At 52.5% G+C, this 17,723-nt stretch overlaps 1 protein-coding gene across 2 annotated transcripts; it reads left to right on the top strand.

The window, feature by feature from the left end:
* Positions 1–232: 232 nt before the first annotated feature.
* NIBAN3 (niban apoptosis regulator 3) lies at positions 233–17,109 on the top strand. Of its 2 annotated transcripts, none has more exons than XM_007198557.3 (14): positions 233–1,510; positions 4,471–4,596; positions 5,232–5,346; positions 7,206–7,373; positions 7,974–8,089; positions 8,173–8,277; positions 8,500–8,662; positions 9,258–9,448; positions 10,906–11,064; positions 12,090–12,206; positions 12,287–12,394; positions 13,193–13,304; positions 15,062–15,145; positions 16,636–17,109. In XM_007198557.3, exons 1-14 carry the CDS (start codon positions 1,238–1,240, stop codon positions 16,698–16,700), a joined length of 1,902 nt encoding a protein of 633 aa, XP_007198619.2. In that variant the 5' UTR covers positions 233–1,237; the 3' UTR covers positions 16,701–17,109. The 2 variants fall into 2 exon arrangements, with proteins under 2 accessions (XP_007198619.2, XP_057396557.1); XM_057540574.1 differs by having other exon boundaries at positions 15,011–15,145.
* Positions 17,110–17,723: the final 614 nt, after the last annotated feature.

The raw sequence follows: 17,723 nt of genomic DNA, 5'->3' as shown, positions 1-17,723 counted from the left end.
GGGGAGCCCAGGACACAGTAGCAGGATGGGTGGGCGGCCCTCGAGCCCCTTGGACAAGCGACAGCAACAGCACCTGAGGGGTGAGTGGAGTGGGAAGGAGCCAGATTTTGGCGGGTGGGGTTTAGGGCTGGGTTGTCAGGTACACAGGATGCCCTATTAATGTGAATTCTAGAGAGGCAATGAATACTTTTTTTAGTATAAGTATGTGCCAAATTTTGCATGAGGGCATACTTATGCTAAAAATGTATTCCTTATTTACCTGAAATTCAAATTTAATTGGTGTCATATACTTTTATTTGGTAAATCTGGTAACCCTACTCAGGGCATGGGTTTGGGGTGGAGGGCATAGAGCCAGGTGGGAAGTGCCCCAAGCCTAGCCAGATCTTGTGGGATGATCCTCCCAGGTGGGCAAGGACCAACAGGCCACTCAGTGTGGACCCCAGGGACTAAGTCACAGTTCTTGATTTGAGACAAGTAAGGGCCAGTGTCCTCCATCCTCCACACACACAGTTGAGCACTTACGGTGTGCTGGGCACTGGTGATATGGAGGGGGGGCTCATGATCTAGACGAAGAAACAAGGCCAAGTTGTCATTACATGAATGGATTCAATAAGCTACTCTGCAAAGTGTTGGAATTTTTTTTTCTGTAGTGGCTTAAACGAGATGAAGATTTGTTTCTCTCTCCTATAGAGGGGAACAGTGGCAGGCAGCCTGATAAAAGTCAGACAACCCAACCCCTTCCATATCATGGTTCTAACATGCGTGGCTTCTGTGCCTGAGGTCACCTCATGACTCAGAATGGCTGCTGAAGCTCCAGTCATCGGATCCACATTCCAGGCACCAAGATAGATGTGTTTTACACACAGTCAAGTGCACACATATTAGGGAACAGCTTAAAGAACTTTAACACTTGTGTAATCACCTCCTAGATCAGGATACAGAATACTTCTATCACCCCAGAAAGTTCCCTTGTGCTGGGTGAGGTTTTTAAAAGATTTTGAAAATCTCCCCCAGTAAGGGGCACAAGGAAACTTTCAGGTACAGTTGATCTGTTCTTTATCTGGGTCACAGTGATGGTGTCATGGGTGTGTACATGTATCAAACTCATTCATTTCTATGCTTTATACATTTAAGGTGTGTTGTACATTGTTTATAAATTAAGCCGGAATCCTTTAACTCCCCCGCCCCCCACCAACCCCCATGTGGATAAAAACAGGCAATGGAGGGTTAAGGGTGAATGGAATTGGAGCATGTCTTCTGGGGCAACTTTGGGGTGCGGATAGGAATCCGTAAGTGGCTTTTCTGCCTGTTCTGCCCCCACCTCCGGCAGGCTGGGGGGGACCTGATTCAGCCACGTTACCATCTTCTTGTCCCTGCAGGCCAGGTAGACACCTTGCTGAGGAACTTCCTGCCCTGCTACCGCGGGCAGCTGGCAGCCTCGGTCCTGTGGCAGATCTCCCGAGAGCTGGGCCCCCAGGAACCAGCCGGATGCCAGCTGCTGCACAGCAAAGTGGGTGCCGCAAAGGGGGAGGGGGTGCTGAGTGGGCGAGGCTGGGGAGGCCGTTCATTCGTTCGTTTGAGGGTCCCTCCTCACACCTTTGTCCTTGCTGGTGCCACGACCTGGCGTGACTATTAAAAATTCATTCTGGGACTTCCCTGGTGGTGCAGGGGTTAAGACTCCGAGCTCCCAATGCAGGGGGCCCAGGTTCGATCCCTGGTCAGGGAACTAGATCTCACATGCATGCTGCAACTAAGGAGCCCGCCTGCCACAACTAAGACCTGGTGCAACCAAATAAATAAATAAATATATAATATATAAAATAATAATAAATGCTTAAAAAAAATTTTTTTAATTCATTCTTTTTTTTTTTTTTTTTTTTGGCAATGCTGCGTGGCATGCGGGATCTTAGTTCCCTGATCAGGGATCGAATCCACACCCCCTGCAGTGGAAGCGTGGAGTCTTAACTACTGGACACCAGGGACGTCCCCAAAGTTCATTCTTTGAGCAAACATTCACTGTGCATCTACTGCGTGCCACACCCCTGGCTGGATGCTGGGGACACAGTAGTGACTGAGACAGATTCCGCTTTGCCCTCCAGGGCTCACAGTCTAATTGGGGAAAATGACCAGTTTGTTGTCAAGTTAACATATCATGATGCAGGATAACTTCTGATAGGTGCTAGGAAGACAAAATGAAGGGCGGTGTTGGGGGCTGGAAGCTGGGGTGTAGGAAGGTCCTTCTGAGCTGAGACGTAAAGGATGAGAAGGAGCCAGACTTGAAGCCCAGAGTGGGAAGGGCATTCTAGGCAGAGGGCACAGGCAATGCAAAAGCCCTGAAGTTGAAAGAGGTGTGGCCTGGCTGAGTGCATCACCCAAGGGCACAGCATGCCCACTGGACGCCCAAGCCTTTGCATGTGCCACCCTCCCCATTCTATCCCATACTTCGTCTGCTACTTCTTCCAAGAAGCCTTCCTTGACTACTATTACCCCCACCTGAGTCGGGCACCTCCTCTGGAAACCCTGTCTGTCTGCTTCTCCGACGCAGCCCGGGCTCACACGTCTGCCACCTCCATTTGTCTGCTTTGTGAGGACAGGGTCCAAGCCTTATTTCCCCTTCCCCCTGACCCCTTGTGCCCACATGGTGCCTGCACTTAGTAGGGGCTCAGGAAGGGCTTATCGATGGAACAAAAGAGCTTGGAGCTGCCCAGCCCCAGCTCCAAAGGTCTCCTGAGCTGGCAGATGGTGTCCAGGATCTCCATGTGCCCTGTACAACTTAGTTCTCACCAGCTCAGGGGATGGGTCTTTGACCAATGAGGAAACCAAGGCACAGAGAGGTGAAGCGACCTGACTGAAGTCACACTGCCAGCAAGATGCAGAGGCGAGATTTGAACCCAGAGCCCATACTCCTTACAAGGGATACTGGGTCCCCTGTCCCGATCAGGGCTCTGAGATTTCCTCTCTTGGACACCCCTTTCTCCCAGCTGTGCCTGCCCTGGGGTGGGGGCTCTGTGGCACTATGGACAGAGCCCCCTGCCACCTGGGACTCCCCCTGTCCTGCTTGGGGCATCATGGGGCCTGGGCATCACCCCCACCTGCACCTTCTGCCTCCTGCTGGTCCCAACCCCCTGGGTCAGGGCACAGCTGACGGTGGGGTTCAAGCAGCGTGGAGGGATTTCCCCTCGCTTCAGTTGAAACATTTTCTTTAATACTTGTTTTATCTATTTGCATTATGTATATATCATTTCTATTATAACATTTTAACACTATTACTATGAAAAATCTCAGACCTAGGAAGAGAGATGGAGAATTATTTAATAAACCTCTGAGTTCCCACTACCTGCTGAAGAATCAAAACATCACAAATGCTGTTCATTTAGTCATCAGATATTTACCGAGCACCAGCTGTGTAGCAGGAGCTACTCTGGGACCATTAGTGAAACAAACGCACACAATTCAGGTGGCCAGGTGGTGAGAAGAGGGACAACGAAACAAGGTGATGTCCCATCCTGCCTGAGGGAGGGGTCTGTGGGCAGAGGCCTGGCCATTTCTCATAAGGTTAAACTACACCTGCTCCACGACCTAGCAATCCCACCTGTATCAGTTCGCTATGCTGTGTAAAAATACACCACCAAATCACTGCTTCAAACAACACATGTTTGTCATCTCAGTTACTGTGGATCAGAAATCTAGATGGGGCTTTGCTGGGTCCTTTCTTTCAGGGTCTCTCACAGGCTGCAATCAAGACGTTGGCCAGGGCTGGGGTCTAATCTGAGACTCAACTGGGGAAGGGTCCGCTTGCAAGTAAATTGGAGATAACAAAAGTGTCTGCCTCAGTTCATATTTGGAAGTGCAGGCTGTGAGCGTGCTTGATAAAGAATATAACACCACACCAGCAGCGCCCAAGCACCTGTACAGTAAGTCCCCTACATATGAAACTTCAAGTTGCGAACTTTCAAAGACGTGAATGTGCGTTCCATCAGCGTCAGGTGTGAGTCAAATTGCAGTTTGCCCTCCGTCTCCTATTGCTGATGATCCTTCAGCTCTACCATCTCCCACCTCCTCTCCCTCCTCCAGTCAGTCACTCTTCTTGCCTGTTCACTCGATGCCAGCCCTGTATGCCAGCTGTTGTACTGTACTACTGTACTTTCCAAGGGACTGTACTGTAAGATTAAAAATGTTTTATTTATTTTTTTGTGTTTGTTTTTTATGTATTATTTGTGTGAAAAGTATTGTAAACCTACTACAGTACAGTACTATAGAGCCGATGGTGTTAGTTGGATACCTAGGCAAACTTTGTTGGACTTACGAACAAATTGGACTTACAAACTCGCTCTCGGAACGGAACTCATTCGTATGTAGGGGACTTACTGTACTTGGTGGCACCCGGGACACAGGAGGAGCTGTCCAGGTGGTCTGGACACCGGGACACTGGCCCATGTTCTTGACATCCGCCCGCCCCTCCTCCCACAGAAGCTGCCCCAAGTCCGGGAGCACCGAGGGCCCCTGACCCAGCTGCAGGGCCACCCACCTCAGTGGCAGCCAATCTTCTGTGTCCTGCGTGGGGACGGCCGCCTGGAGTGGTTCAGTCACAGGGAGGTGAGTGAGTGGCCTGCAGCCCATCTACCTCTGGCGTCTCCATCCCACCCTCCCCAGTATGGGTTTGGGGTCCAGTTCCCAGCATAGCCCCCCTCCTTTCTTCAATCATCAAGTAGGGCCAACCTGTAAGCTTGGCCCTGGGTGGCCGACCATCTCCTGCTGTGCCAGGTGGATAAACTGAGGCCCAGGGGTAGGGACTCACTCATGGTCATCAGCAGAGCTGAGGTTGAAACCATGCAAGGCCTTTGCACATGCCACCTGTGCCCTGCTTTCCAGCTGGGGAATTCAGGCAGGTCACTTGTCTCCCTGGGACTCAGTTTTCGCCTCTGTGAAATGGGATGATGATGGTCTACGCCACATGGGGCTGTAAGGATTCAATGGGTTAGTCCTCATATAGCACTTGGGACTGGCCTAGCACACAGCAGGTGCTGGGTGCTCTACTACAGGGAAGGGAAGGAGGGGGGGATTGAGGGAGGGGTGGAGGGAGGGGTGGACAGAAGGAGGGAGGGTGGAGGCAGGGAGGTAAGGTGGAGGATTTCCCCAGTTAACCCAAAACCTTCCCCTGATCCCACACTGGGATATGGAAGCCACAGTTTAGACCTGTCCCAAGACGGTTCTTTGGATGCCTTTTGCAGGAATATGAAAATGGGGACCGTCCCCTGGGCTCCACAGTCCTGACAGGGTACACAGTCCTGACTTCCCAGAGTGAATATCTCCACCTGTTGGACACTCTCTGCCCAGAATCCTCAGGTAAGGCTCCCAGGGACCCCAAGAGCAGGTTTCTCTACTTCAGCACTGCTGACACTGGGGCCAGATCATTCTTTGCAGTGGGGGCCACCATGTGCTTCACAGGATGCTGAACAGTAGCCCTCGCCTCCACCCACCAGATGCCAGTAGCACTCTGCATCCCAAGAGCGACAACCAAGTGTATCTCCAGACATTGCCAAGTGTCCCTGGAGGCGGCATTGCCTCTGGGTGAGCAGCCTCACTCTAGAAAGAGAAACACCCATTCTTGTCAGGGTGAAGGAGTTAGGTCACTGGACCAGAATCAAAGCAGCAAAGCGTAAAAACGATAAAATATGGTGTCAGCAAGCATGTGGGGAGATGGGCAGTGGTGGGCAGGAAAATTGCACAGACTTGTTACAGCGTGTAATTGGTCAGTCCAGTGTTTCCAAGATGGTTCTCCTTCCTTCCCTCCTCCTCCTCCTCCTTCTCTCTCTGAATAGGCAAGGAGCAGCATAAGTGGGCTGGCATGCATCTGATGAGGGCCTGCATCATCTCATTGAATCTGCCCAGGAGGCAGCCCCATCAGTAACCACCCCATTTTCCAGAGGGGGACACTGAGGCTAAGGACTGTCACACAGTTAGTAAGGGATAGAGCCAGAATTACGCCTTTTGCTTCACTACAGAGCTATCCTGCTGTTTAATCATGCGAAGATGTAGCAACAAGAACAGTCTGCAGAAATGTTGATGTCGAAAACATGGGAATCCACCCAAATACGCATCCTTTGGGGTTGATTAAATAAATTACAGCCTGACCCTTAGGAAGGAAAGCTGTGCAGCCTCTGAAGGTGTCCCAGACATATGCAGGAGCCAAAAGGCCAGTTATAAACCAGAAAACTCCACATTGTTAAAAAAAAAAAAGCACTCCATACAGCTTTGTGCAGATTTTAAAATCTGGAATAATGTCCCCCAAACTGTTAACAGCTATTATCATCTCTGGGGGCTGCGATCGAAGGGCTGGATGACAAGGGATGTCCACCCTTTTTCTGCATTATTATTATTATTTTTAAATTTATTTTTGGCTGCATTGGGGCTTCGTTGCTTCGTGCGGGCTTTCTCTAGTTGCGGCGAGTGGGGTCTGCTCTTCGTTGTGATGTGTGGGGCTCTAGGCGCGCGAGCTTCAGTAATTGTGGCACGTGGGCTTAGTAGTTGTGGCTTGCAGGCTCTAGAGCGCAGGCTCAGTAGTTGTGGCGCACAGGCTTTGTTGCTCCGCGGCATGTGGGATCTTCCCAGACCAGAGCTCGGACCTGTGTCCCCTGCATTGGCAGGCGGATTCTTAACCACTGCACCACCAGGGAAGCCCTTTCTGCATTATTGCATTTTACTGCAGTCTGTATGTATCCCTCTGGAAACCTGAACAAAACACTGAGGATTTGGGAGACTCCAATTTAATTCATCAAAATAAATTCACTCATTTTTGTCCTCCCAACAGTTCTAGGTCATTGGTATCACTTTTTAGCCCATTTTACAGGTAGGAAAACTGAGGTTTTTCAGGGAGATGAAAATCTGTGCAAAGAGCTAGAAAATGGTCTGGCCAGGTTTGAACCTGGGCCTAGCCGACTCCAGCACCCCACAGCAAGCAGGGCTCAGACCACATGCCAACTAGGAGAGATTGTTGGTGGCTGCCTAGGGCTGCTGTGTTAAGCATGTTGCTGAGGCTGGGAAACAGTGCTGGGATGGATTGCTGATGTCTGCCCTGGGCACACCTCCTCCTGGGACTGAGCTGAAGTAAGGGTTCTCTACACATTTCATGGTTATTGTCTCCTAGTGAATGAATGATTTTAGAGTGAATGAATGAACGAAGATGCGACCTCCTCTGCTTTCAGGACACCATACACAGGAAGAGCCTGACCCCCTCTTGGAAATGCCTGTTAGTTTCCCCCTGTTCCTGCAGCACCCCTTCCGCCGGCACCTCTGTTTCTCTGCAGCCACGGTGGAGGCGCAGCGTGCCTGGAGGCTAGCCCTGCAGGGCGGCATCCGGCTTCGAGGCACAGGTGGGTCCTGGGAAAGGGCAGGCGGTGGTGGAGCACAGAGTCTGGAGTCGGAAGGTTCTGCTCCTGCTGGCTGTGGGATCCTCTCCAAGCCTCAGTTTCCTTATTTATCAAATGGATCGTGGGGGATGACAGAGGGGAAACAGGCAGTTATGCATGGCCAGGGCTGTAATGAGGGCACAGCCCCATGGGAGCTTAGCCTGGGGGATCAGGGAGGGGATGTCCAAACTGGGGTCTAAAAAAGATGAGGGGCCAGCCAGGTGAAGAAGAGGAATTAGGACGGACACATCTGGGCAGGTTGTTGACTGAGCAAGCGTACCTAACTGGAGAGGCAACTGGAGACCGCAGTGGGATCTGGGCTGTGACTGCCCGCAGGGGATGCCTTTTCCAAAATGGTATACAGGCCCCTCACGGGCTGGTGATAATCTTAGTGGAGCGTGTTCCGGGCGGAGGGCACTTCTTTGCGCAAAGGTCTGGAAGTGGGTGAGACTTGGCTGTTTGGGACCTGGCGAGGAGGCGGAGGGCTTCCTTCTCAGGCGACGGGGAGCCAGGCAGCCTGAGAGCAGGGGAGGGGTGCGCGGGCACTGACGAGCCGCCCCTCAGTCCTGCAGCGAAGTCAAGCCCCAGCCGCCCGTGCTTTCCTGGACGCCATACGGCTCTACCGGCAGCAGCAAGGCCACTTTGGCAAAGACGACGTGACCCTAGGCTCGGACGCCGAGGTCAGTGCCGCGCAAGGCCGCACCCGGGATCCCCCGGACCCCTTCTCGGCCTACCGAAGCACCCATGGTCACCTCCCCCGCAGGTGCTGACTGCGGTACTGATGCGGGAGCTGCTGCCTGCGCTGCGAGCCCAGACCCTGCCCGGCCTGCGGGGGGCCGGCCGCGCCCGGGCCTGGGCCTGGGCCAAGGTACGCATGGGGTCGAGGAGGTGGGGCAGGGACACGCGGGAGGCCGCGGATGGGGATAGGAGCCGGACCTGGGTGCTCAGCTTCGCCCTCCCTGCGACTGTCGCCCAACCTCTCCGCCCATCTCTGTGCGTCTGTCTTCTCTCTGTCCTCCTACCCTCGCCCCATCTCGTCTCTCTACCGCGCCCCTGGCCCGTGTGGGGTCCCCTCGGCTGATCTGGGCAGCTACTGGACGCCGTCCACGCTGCAGTCCTGGCCGGGGCCTCCGCTGGGCTCCGCGCCTTCCAGCCCGAAAAGGAGGAGTTGCTCGCCGCCCTGGAGAAGACTATCCGCCCAGACGTAGATCAGATGCTGAAGTTGCGGGAGCGCGTGTTAGGGAGGCTGCAGGGTGAGGTCCGGGGGCGTGGCCTGGATGTGAGGGGCGGGGCCGGGAGCCTGAGAGGAAGAAGGGGAACAGCTTGGGTGTAAGGGAAGGGGCCCAAGGTCTGGGACCCGGTGGAGGCAGGGCCGGAAAAGAAAAGGGTGGAGCCTAAGTGGGAAAATGGGCGAGGCCTTGATGCTTTGGTGGTGAGACTAGATCTCAAGACGGAGTCAAGAGGGAGGGCGGGTGCTTGGGAGGCGGGAAGGCCAGGGATGGAGCTGGGGAGCCCGGGGACCGAGAGGGGCAGAGGCGTTGGCAGTGGCAGGCCTGACTCCGGTTGTGGGTTGTCCAGTCAGACGGCGGAGATAGCTCTCACTCAGCTCAGTAACAAAGAGAACAGAGCTGGAATCCTAACTCTGCCTCTGTGTGCAACTTTGAGCCGATCCCCACCGCACTTGGCCTCGGTTTTCTATTCTGTATAATGGGGTAGAGGAGGGTGCTCAGAGTCAGCGCTCCTGTCTACCTCACCCTGTTGAGCCCATGGCCTCACTCCGTGCCCCCCACCCCCCAATTTGCGGAGCACCTTGAGGAGGAGATCCAGGCCAGTGTCTTCCACTCGCAGCCAACGTCCAGGGTCCCCTCGAGTCGTGCCTGCGCAGGAAGGTGGATGCGCAGCTGCCCCGGGTCACGCAGACGCTGCTGAGCACCGTGGAAGCCGAACTCGCAGCGGTGCAGACCCTCCTAACCCAGGGCATGGACCGCCTGTCCAGCCACCTGCGTGGGAGCCCCTCCAGCACCCGGCTGCGGAAGGAGGTGAGGGCCAGTGAGTCGTGTTTCATCGGGCCTATGGGCAGTGTGTTAACTTTATAGAAGAGTTGCGTGAACCTTGAATCTTTCTTGTTTGAAAACCTTCTCTTTTAAAAATCTCTGAACTTTCTTCTAGGCTGCATTTTACTTACGGTGGTCCACTATGCTATGGTCACTGGGGCACGGTTTATAACATGGGGGGGGAAGGAGTAAGGTGACAAGATTAGCATTTTAGTAACATCAGTCTGGAGTCACCCTCCCCACAAATTGTTCCTCCTCCCATTCCCTTGTTTGGCCACAGCCCACCCCATTCCCTGGGACAGAATTCTGCTCCACGCAGGTCAGCTCTTTTCTTCCGATATTAAATGAGAGCATACTATGTGCCAAGAAACCTTCAACTCGTTAAGTGTCTGTTGACCTTTAAAATGAAACAGCCAGTTATTTTATCAGCAGAACATTTTGGGAAGGGAGGGCAGCATGAGAATTGCAATTCAGGACATGCAAGCTATGGCAAAACCAGAGGCAAGTCTGGCAAACGAAGGGGAGGAACATTACTTTATAGAGAAGAAGGAGAAAATTGGGAGCAGCAGCTTTGAAGTCCTTTGGAGGAAAGCGAGAGTTCAGGGTGGTGACAGTTTCTCATTGGCTGAGTGGTGGTAGTTTCTCATTGGTTGGGGCTGTTACTGCATAAGGAGAAAATCTTCCTCCTGCTGGAGTGGTAAAGTAGTAACCTTCTTCCAGTTTGGGGTCTGCAGAGGGCAAGGAGTGGCAGTGCAGGAGAGCCCCCCCAACCCCTTTCAGGACTTAATGATTTCATTTTTATTTATTTATTTATTTATTTGGCCACGCAACTTGTGGGATCTCAGTTCCCTGGCCAGGGATTGAACCTGGGCCACAGCAGTGAAAGTGCCGAATCCTAGCCACTAGACCATCAGGGAACTCCCATGACTTTATTTTAAATGAGGTTTCCCTTTATTAATCTTCACATCTCCATTTCATAATCACCTCCTCCAGGAGCTTTCCCTGGTCCTTTCTGCATCTGCAGCTGCGCGTGCTTCCCTCCTCACAGAAGTATTAACACACCACTACAGTTGTTTGTCTACAGTCTGTCTCCCCCAACTTTTCTGTGAGCAGTTTGAGGGCAAATACCACTTTGGATTATTGCACTTCTGCAGCCCCAGGATCCAGCACAAAGAGAACATCAGGTGGGACAAGGGCTGAGTGTGCCCATTTCCCCTCAGCCATGCCAGCACCACATGTTATCATTTGTTTCAAGTTTTACCATTTTATGTCCATCACACCATATCTCACAGTTACTTTTATTATGCATTATTTTGGTGACAACTGAGGCAGGATGTGTTTCCATTTGTGTTTCTCCTTCGATGAACTGTCTATGAGGTCCTTAGCCTTGCTCTTCCATTGGCTGGTGGTATTTTTCTTACCTGACTGCTATGGGAACACAGGTTTACTCATTTGGGGAGATGCCATGGGACCCAGAGCTGATGCAGACCTGCTACCGAGAGGCGGAGCGGAGCCGGGGGCGCCTGGGGCAGCTGGCAGCACCATTTGGCTTCTTTGGAACACAGAGCCTGGTGTTTGGGGCCCAGGATCTCGCACAGCAGGTAAGGGTGAGTGGCAGGCTGGGAGGAAGCGAGGCAAGGGTGGCAGCCTCCAATGAGTAGGGGCCAAGTGTGTGCCAGGGAGACCACGATGACCCAGACAGACCTGGCCCTCCCTCGCTGGACTCCCAGTGTCACGCAGACATGAGCTCATGACCAGGCAGGCAGTAGTCACACGTGATGGACAGGGCTGTGATGGGGACACACAAGGTGCTACGGGAACCCTGAGGAGGCACCTGATCCATCTCCAGGGTTGGGAAGGCTTCCAGGAGGAGAGGACTGCCAGGCTGGGGCAGCTGGGGGAGGAATGGGAATGGGGGCATGTCCTAGGTGGAGGGAACAGTGTGGATAAGCCCTGGGAGGTGTGAGAGCGTGTCCACGTTTGGGGAAAGTGAAGCAATTTAGAGACATTGGCTTGTAGATTTCAAGGGAGGGCAAAGATGTGGGAGATATGCCAGCGAGGTGGGGGAGCAGATGGGTCAGGGCCTTGAGTATGGGGCTCAGGGGGCTGGGCTCTGTCCAAGGGCAATGGGAGTCACAGCAGGTGTGTGAGCAGGGGAGGGGCATGGCCAGATTCAAGGCCAGATTCAGCAGGGGCTGTCGGGGGCAGAAGTGGAGGAGGCAGGGAGGAGGTCTGAACCAGAATGGGTTGGTGGAGAGGCGCAGGGTGTGTTTTGAAAGCCAAGGGGTTGGGACCTGCTAATGGACATGGTGAGTGAAAGAGACAGGGATTGAGAAGACCCAGTGCTGCCCGGCACGGTTGTTCAGTTTGTATACTGCACAAGGGCGCTCAGTCAAGGAGCCTGGACTATGGACGGCTCTCTGCTCCCCATGCTGGGCATCCTGGCACTGATTGGATGAGCCCCAAGTCCTAAGAGGAAGAGAGTGCTGTTTCTTGGGACAAGAAGGAGGTTGGAGGGAAGTAGTTGGTCAGGGCAGGCTGGATGCTGAGAAGGGTTCAACCGAGCAGGCGTAGGGCCAGAAAGAGCATGGATTCCCAGGGCTCATCCCAGCATCTCTTCCCACAGCTCATGGCTGACGCCGTGGCCACCTTCCTGCAGCTGGCCGACCAGTGTCTGACCACGGCTCTGGACTGTGACCAGGCTGCCCAGCAGCTGGAGAAAGTCAGGGGGCGCGTGCTGAAGGTGAGGTCTGCGGGGAGGGCCTGGCAGTGGGCCTGGGTGCCCAGGTGGTTGTCAAACCAGCTGCCGTGTGTGTCATGCAGAAATTCCAGTCGGATAGTGGCTCAGCGCGGAGGAGGTTCATCCATGGCTGGCTGCTCTGCATCTTCTTGCCCTTTGTGTTGAGCCAGCTGGAGCTGAGCTGCAAAGCGGTGAGCTGACGGGGGACGGGTCCTATAGAACAACCAAGCATCTCTCTGTAAGACTCATAGAACCACCTTGATGATTAGAGACTTTTGTTCCCTGAGCCAAGGGGCTGGGTCGGATGGCTCTTCTGGGACCTCACAATGCCCTCTGCTTCTCCCATGACAATGCTGTGTCTGCAGAGCTGGCGTGGGGTCCCATGCATCACATAGCAGCAGGTGATACAGGCTTCAGAGAAGGGAGGAGGCAGAGGGGGAGTGTATGTGTGTGTATGGTGAGGGTGCTGAGTGGTTAGGGGGCCTCTCTCTGAGAAGATGATGCTTGAGAAGCAGTGAACTAAAGGCATGAGCCATGTCCTGGGGAAGGGTATTCCAGGCAGAGGGTACAGCATGTGCAAAGGTCCTGAGGTAGGTCTGTACCTGGTGTGTTGGAGAAACAGAGAGGAGGCGAGTGTGGCTGGAGCTTAGCGAACAAGGGGGTAGGAAGTAGACGAGGGGAGAGGTCACAGGGGCCTTGCTACCCAGGCTTAGGGGCACCATGAAGGGGTCTGCATCAGGGGTCAGGCAGGAAGTAGCTGTGAGGGGTCCCAGCAGAAACACCTGTACTATTTCCATTGAGGTGTGATGTGCTTTGTTTCACCAATTCTCACAACAACCCGAGGGAATAATGAGTCAAGGAGTCCATTTTAAAGATGAGGAAACTGAGGCCCAGGTTTTCCTAGCTAATCAGTGACAGAGCTGGGGCTCAAACCCATGTCACACGTAGCCCACCCCTCCAGCCCAGCCCCTCACCTGCCTCGGTTACAGGAGCTGCCTGAGTTTGAAGGGGACGTCCTTGCTGTGGGCAGCCCTGCTCTGACCATTGAGGGTATTTATGAGGATGTCATCCGGGGGGTCCTGCTGCAGAGGATCAATCGAGGTGAGCCCCACCCCCTACGGCTCAGGGGAGCCTGGTGACCACTGGCTGTGTATACTGAGCCCTACCAGGGTCCCCATCGCCTCTCACTGCCTGTGAACACTAGTCCTTTGACTAAGGGCCAGGACTGGGACAGAGGGGGTCTGGGGTGGGCGAGCCTAGAGGGGCAGTGATGGAAGCTCCCTGAAGGAGGGGGCATTGGAGTGGGGTTGTGACGGATATGCAGGAGTTCTTAGGATGAGAGAAGGGAGACAAAATTTAAAAACTGGGCATAGACATTTACATTTACTCATTCAACAACCTCTCCATGTTTTATTCTGGGCTGGCATTGAGGCCTCAAGAGTACTTGGACTTGGGGTAGGCCTCTTAGGATTTCCTGGGCTGGGAAGAGGCTCCTGACTGTCTCTTCTCCCTCCTGCCTTGTCTGTTCCTTCCTGACCCAATGCCTATGACTGCTGAGACGTGTACTAACAGGGGAATGAGCAATGTGTAATGGTTATTCAGGGAATGTCACAGCTGACACAGAAGGAAGGAGAGGAGGCTGCAGGCTGCCAGGGCAGACGTGCAGGGCCTTAAATGACAGGCAGAGGAGTTTAGACATTTTGTGGCAGGCAATAGGGAGCCACGGAGGGTGTGTGAGCAAGAGGGCAACAGTGGCTAGACTGGAAGCCAGGGAGGAGGCTGAGGGCCTGGTCCTGGGGGGCAAAGGATGGACTCGAGCAGGGGCAGCAACCAAGGGGACGGAGCCCAGGCCTGAAGATGAGACGGAAGTCAGAGGTTGTTGTCGGCCTGGGGTGTCACTGGGTGCATGGGAGGGACCACAACCCTGGGGATGGTGTAGAGAGAAAGGAGAGGAGTCCCAAAGAGCCTGGATTTGAAGGGCACAAAGAGGAAGAAGGGATGCAGAAGGAGCAGTCAGAGAGGTGGGAGACCCAGAGATAGCAGTGTTCTGGGAGCCAGGAAGTAAGGGTGAGAAGTGTCCTTGTTCTGTGGGTGGCCAAACGAAAAGAACCGAGTTCCTTTAGAATAGGGGACATTTTAAATGGAAAAAGGCTAATCTCTAATTGGAAAAAAATTTTCAGAAACAGGTTTCCATTCCTAGCAGTTGTACATGTACTGCAGGCAGGGTGGGGGTGGGGTGTTTCCCTCCTCAATTGATTTGTGATGTCTGCTTGAAGCATTGTGCTGGAAGGTGGGGTAGGTAGCATCCAGGCTCAGTGAAGGTGTGGGGATCTGCTAGCAATGTCTGCCATGGGCACAAGTTTGTAGAGAGGCTCATGTGAGCCACTTGTTTAGAGTTCCTGGTTGAGACATTTCTTCCATCCTTTGCCCTCTTGTGGCCTCTCTGGGAAAATACATGGAAGCCCTGGGATTCTGGGGCTTATCCAGGTGGGTCCAGGGGTTTATCTTTTTATTTTATTTTATTTTTAAATTTGTTTATTTTTGGCTGCGTTGGGTCTTCGTTGCTGCGTGCAGGCCCTCCCTAGTTGTGGCGAGCAGGGGCCACTCCTTGCTGTAGTGTGCAGGCCCCTCACTGTGGTGGCTTTTCCCGCTGCAGAGCATGGGCTCCAGGCGCGCGGGCTTCAGTAGTTGTGGCACGCGGGCTCTAGAGCGCAGGCTCAGCAGCTGAGGCACACGGGCCCAGCTGCTCCACTGCATGTGGGATCCTCCCAGACCAGGGCTTGAACCTGTGTACCCTGCATTGGCAGGCAGACTCTCAACCACTGCGCCACCAGGGAAGTCCCTATCTCTTATTTTAGAATTGAAAAATGCCCTTGGTGCCAGCAACATGTCCTGCACTCTGGATGGCTGCTCGGAGCTTCCATGGGACCAGGCAGAAACAGGTGAGGACCTCACAGGTTCTTGGCCCATGCCAGTGAATTGCCAGGGTCGGGGGGCCTGTGTGGGGTATACAAGAGGGTTGTGAGTGTGGGTTCTTGGATGGAACAGTATGCACCTTGTCTCCTGACTTGGCCAGGTTGGCCAAGCTCATGGTGAACTAGGGCAATGGGGAGCCACGGAGTGTGCCTGAGTGTCAGAGGTATCCTCTGACATGCATATGAATTTGTGTCCCATCTCTTCTTGCCAGGCCTCTATAGGGCCTCTCCCAACGGCTACCAGTTCCCAACACTGGTGAGGGAGATAGTGGTGATGGGAGCCTTGGGTTCACCTTAACAATGGGTGCATGGAGCTGTGCTCAGGGCCAGGGCAGCCTGGCCTCCTACTATAGGACCCTACAGAGACCTCCTTGTTGCAGCAGTAAATGTGTGTAGGGCTGAGGTTGACACTGCTGGTGGTGCAGGGATCCTGAACTCCATCCCTAAGACGGAAATGTTTCATGGGGACTTCCCTGAAATGGAACAGAAAGCAAGTGGTCCAACTAGAAGCGGACCAGTGGGCAAGATGTTTATAATCTGGATGTTCAGGACTCAGGGCAGATGCAGGTATTCTGGAGTGGCTCTCAGCTCCTCAACCCCCTTGGGTATCATTGTTATGAGAGCTTTGTGAATCCACCCAGCTAAGCGGCTCCCACATTCTTCACCCACAGAAACTCTGAGCTAATAAACATGTATAGTTTTCAGTGGCTAACTTTGGGGGTCATTTGTTATGTGGCGATAGCTAACTAATACACTGCCTAGCTGATTGGGGGCAGCATCTCATAGTCAATTGCTGCAGATAAACTGATGAATATTCACACTCACTGGGATACATGAAGATTAAACAATCTTAGAAAGACTTCTCGGTGTCATAATATTTGGGAATTTGCAACTGGGGATGAAGGATTGTGGATGGGCTCCTTAATCTATTTAACCAGAATCTAATTGATGATGGGGTTTTGCTTCTAATCTTTTGCACTAACAGCTAACACCATAGTGAACGACCTTTTACATACTTTTCATGCAAGGGGGTAAATCCCCCAAGGTGAAATCTCAGGGTTTAGAGCATGCGTGTTTGTCATTTCAATAGCAGTCTTGAGAGTGCTCTCCACCAGAGTGGTCTCACCTGGTGCCCCCTCATCTGTGTGTAGGTGGCCCATTTCCCCACAGGCTGTCAGCTGACTTGGGATTTCCCAGATCTTCTGGGTGAAAAATGTTGTCTTGGCATCATTTTAATGAGCATGTCTTATTGGGGATGAGGTGGAGAGTCTTCTCATGTGTTTAGGAGCGTCTCTGTGAACCTCCATTTCTCTCCGTGGCCCACTTATCTTCTGGGTGCTTTTACATTTCTATTAAATTATTCTCGCTAAGCTTCCAATTACTGAGTATTTATTATGTGTCAGGCATTTGATGTGTCCAAATGTTTCGGCATCCTTATGACACTTTCCATTTTACAGATGTGGAAACTGAGGCTCAGAGAGGCACTTGCTCCAGGCAACCAGGCTCCAGCACCGAGGTCTAGCCACTCTGCCCACTGCCTCCTACAGGGACATTCCAGAGCTGAAGCTTGGCCCACATTCATCGTCATTCTCAATGGATAAATGTCTACTAGTGGAATTTCTGAGTCAAAGCATATGTACCAGTTCAAGGCTTGTATAATCCCCACACCTCTGCCTTACTCCTCTCCAGAAAGGCTATGCCTTTTAACACTCTCACCAGCAGCATTTGTACATATTCTCTTTTCCAAACACTAGGACTTTTCACAAAAGGAAAAACTGCCAGTTTGATAGACACATACACAGAGTGCATTGTTTTATTTTAAATTTCTTTGATGACTACATTGAACCTAAAAATATGTTTATTGACCATTAATATGTTTGTGTGTTTCTTATTTATTTATTTTTGGCTGTGTCGGGTCTTAGTTGTGCCATGTGGGATCTTTCGTTGTGGTGCGCGGGCTTCTCTCTAGTTGTGGCATCTGGGTTTTCTCTCTCTAGTTGAGGCGCCTGGGCTTAGTTGCCCTGTGGCATGTGGGACCTTAGTTCCCCGACCAGGGAACGAACTCGTGTCCCCTGCATTGGAAGGTGGATTCTTTACCACTGTTTGTGTGTTTCTGTGTTTTCCTTTCTTTTCTTTTCTTTTTTAGTGAATTGCCTGTTCATAGCTTTTACCTACTTTTCAGGAGAATTTATATTTTTCTTAATGATCTCTAATAACTCTTTGTATATTAAGGATAGTAACACTTTCTGATATACACTACAGATGTTTTTCTCTCAGCTTGCTGTGGGCCTTTGGGTTTGTTTACTTGCTCCAAAATCTTAACTTAGTATCAAGTTTCCCAGCTGAGAGTAGAGCTTTTACTGCCTTCCTGTTTGCCAGAAAAGTCATCTGTCCACCGGAGGCTGGCAGCTTCACATCACAAGACTTCCAGTTGCTTCCGGAGTAGGTTCTGGGAGGGACTTCCCCAGTGTTTTTCTCAGTTCAGCTTTCAGAGGTGGGTAATGCACACTCCATGGTTTCCTCCCCCAAGAGAATGAGATTTTCC

The sequence above is a fragment of the Balaenoptera acutorostrata genome, chromosome 2 (genome assembly GCF_949987535.1).
Source record: "Balaenoptera acutorostrata chromosome 2, mBalAcu1.1, whole genome shotgun sequence".
Lineage (NCBI taxonomy): Eukaryota > Metazoa > Chordata > Mammalia > Artiodactyla > Balaenopteridae > Balaenoptera > Balaenoptera acutorostrata.
The sequence above is the reverse complement of the archived record's forward strand: the minus strand, read 5'-3'. Positions and strand labels throughout refer to the sequence as shown.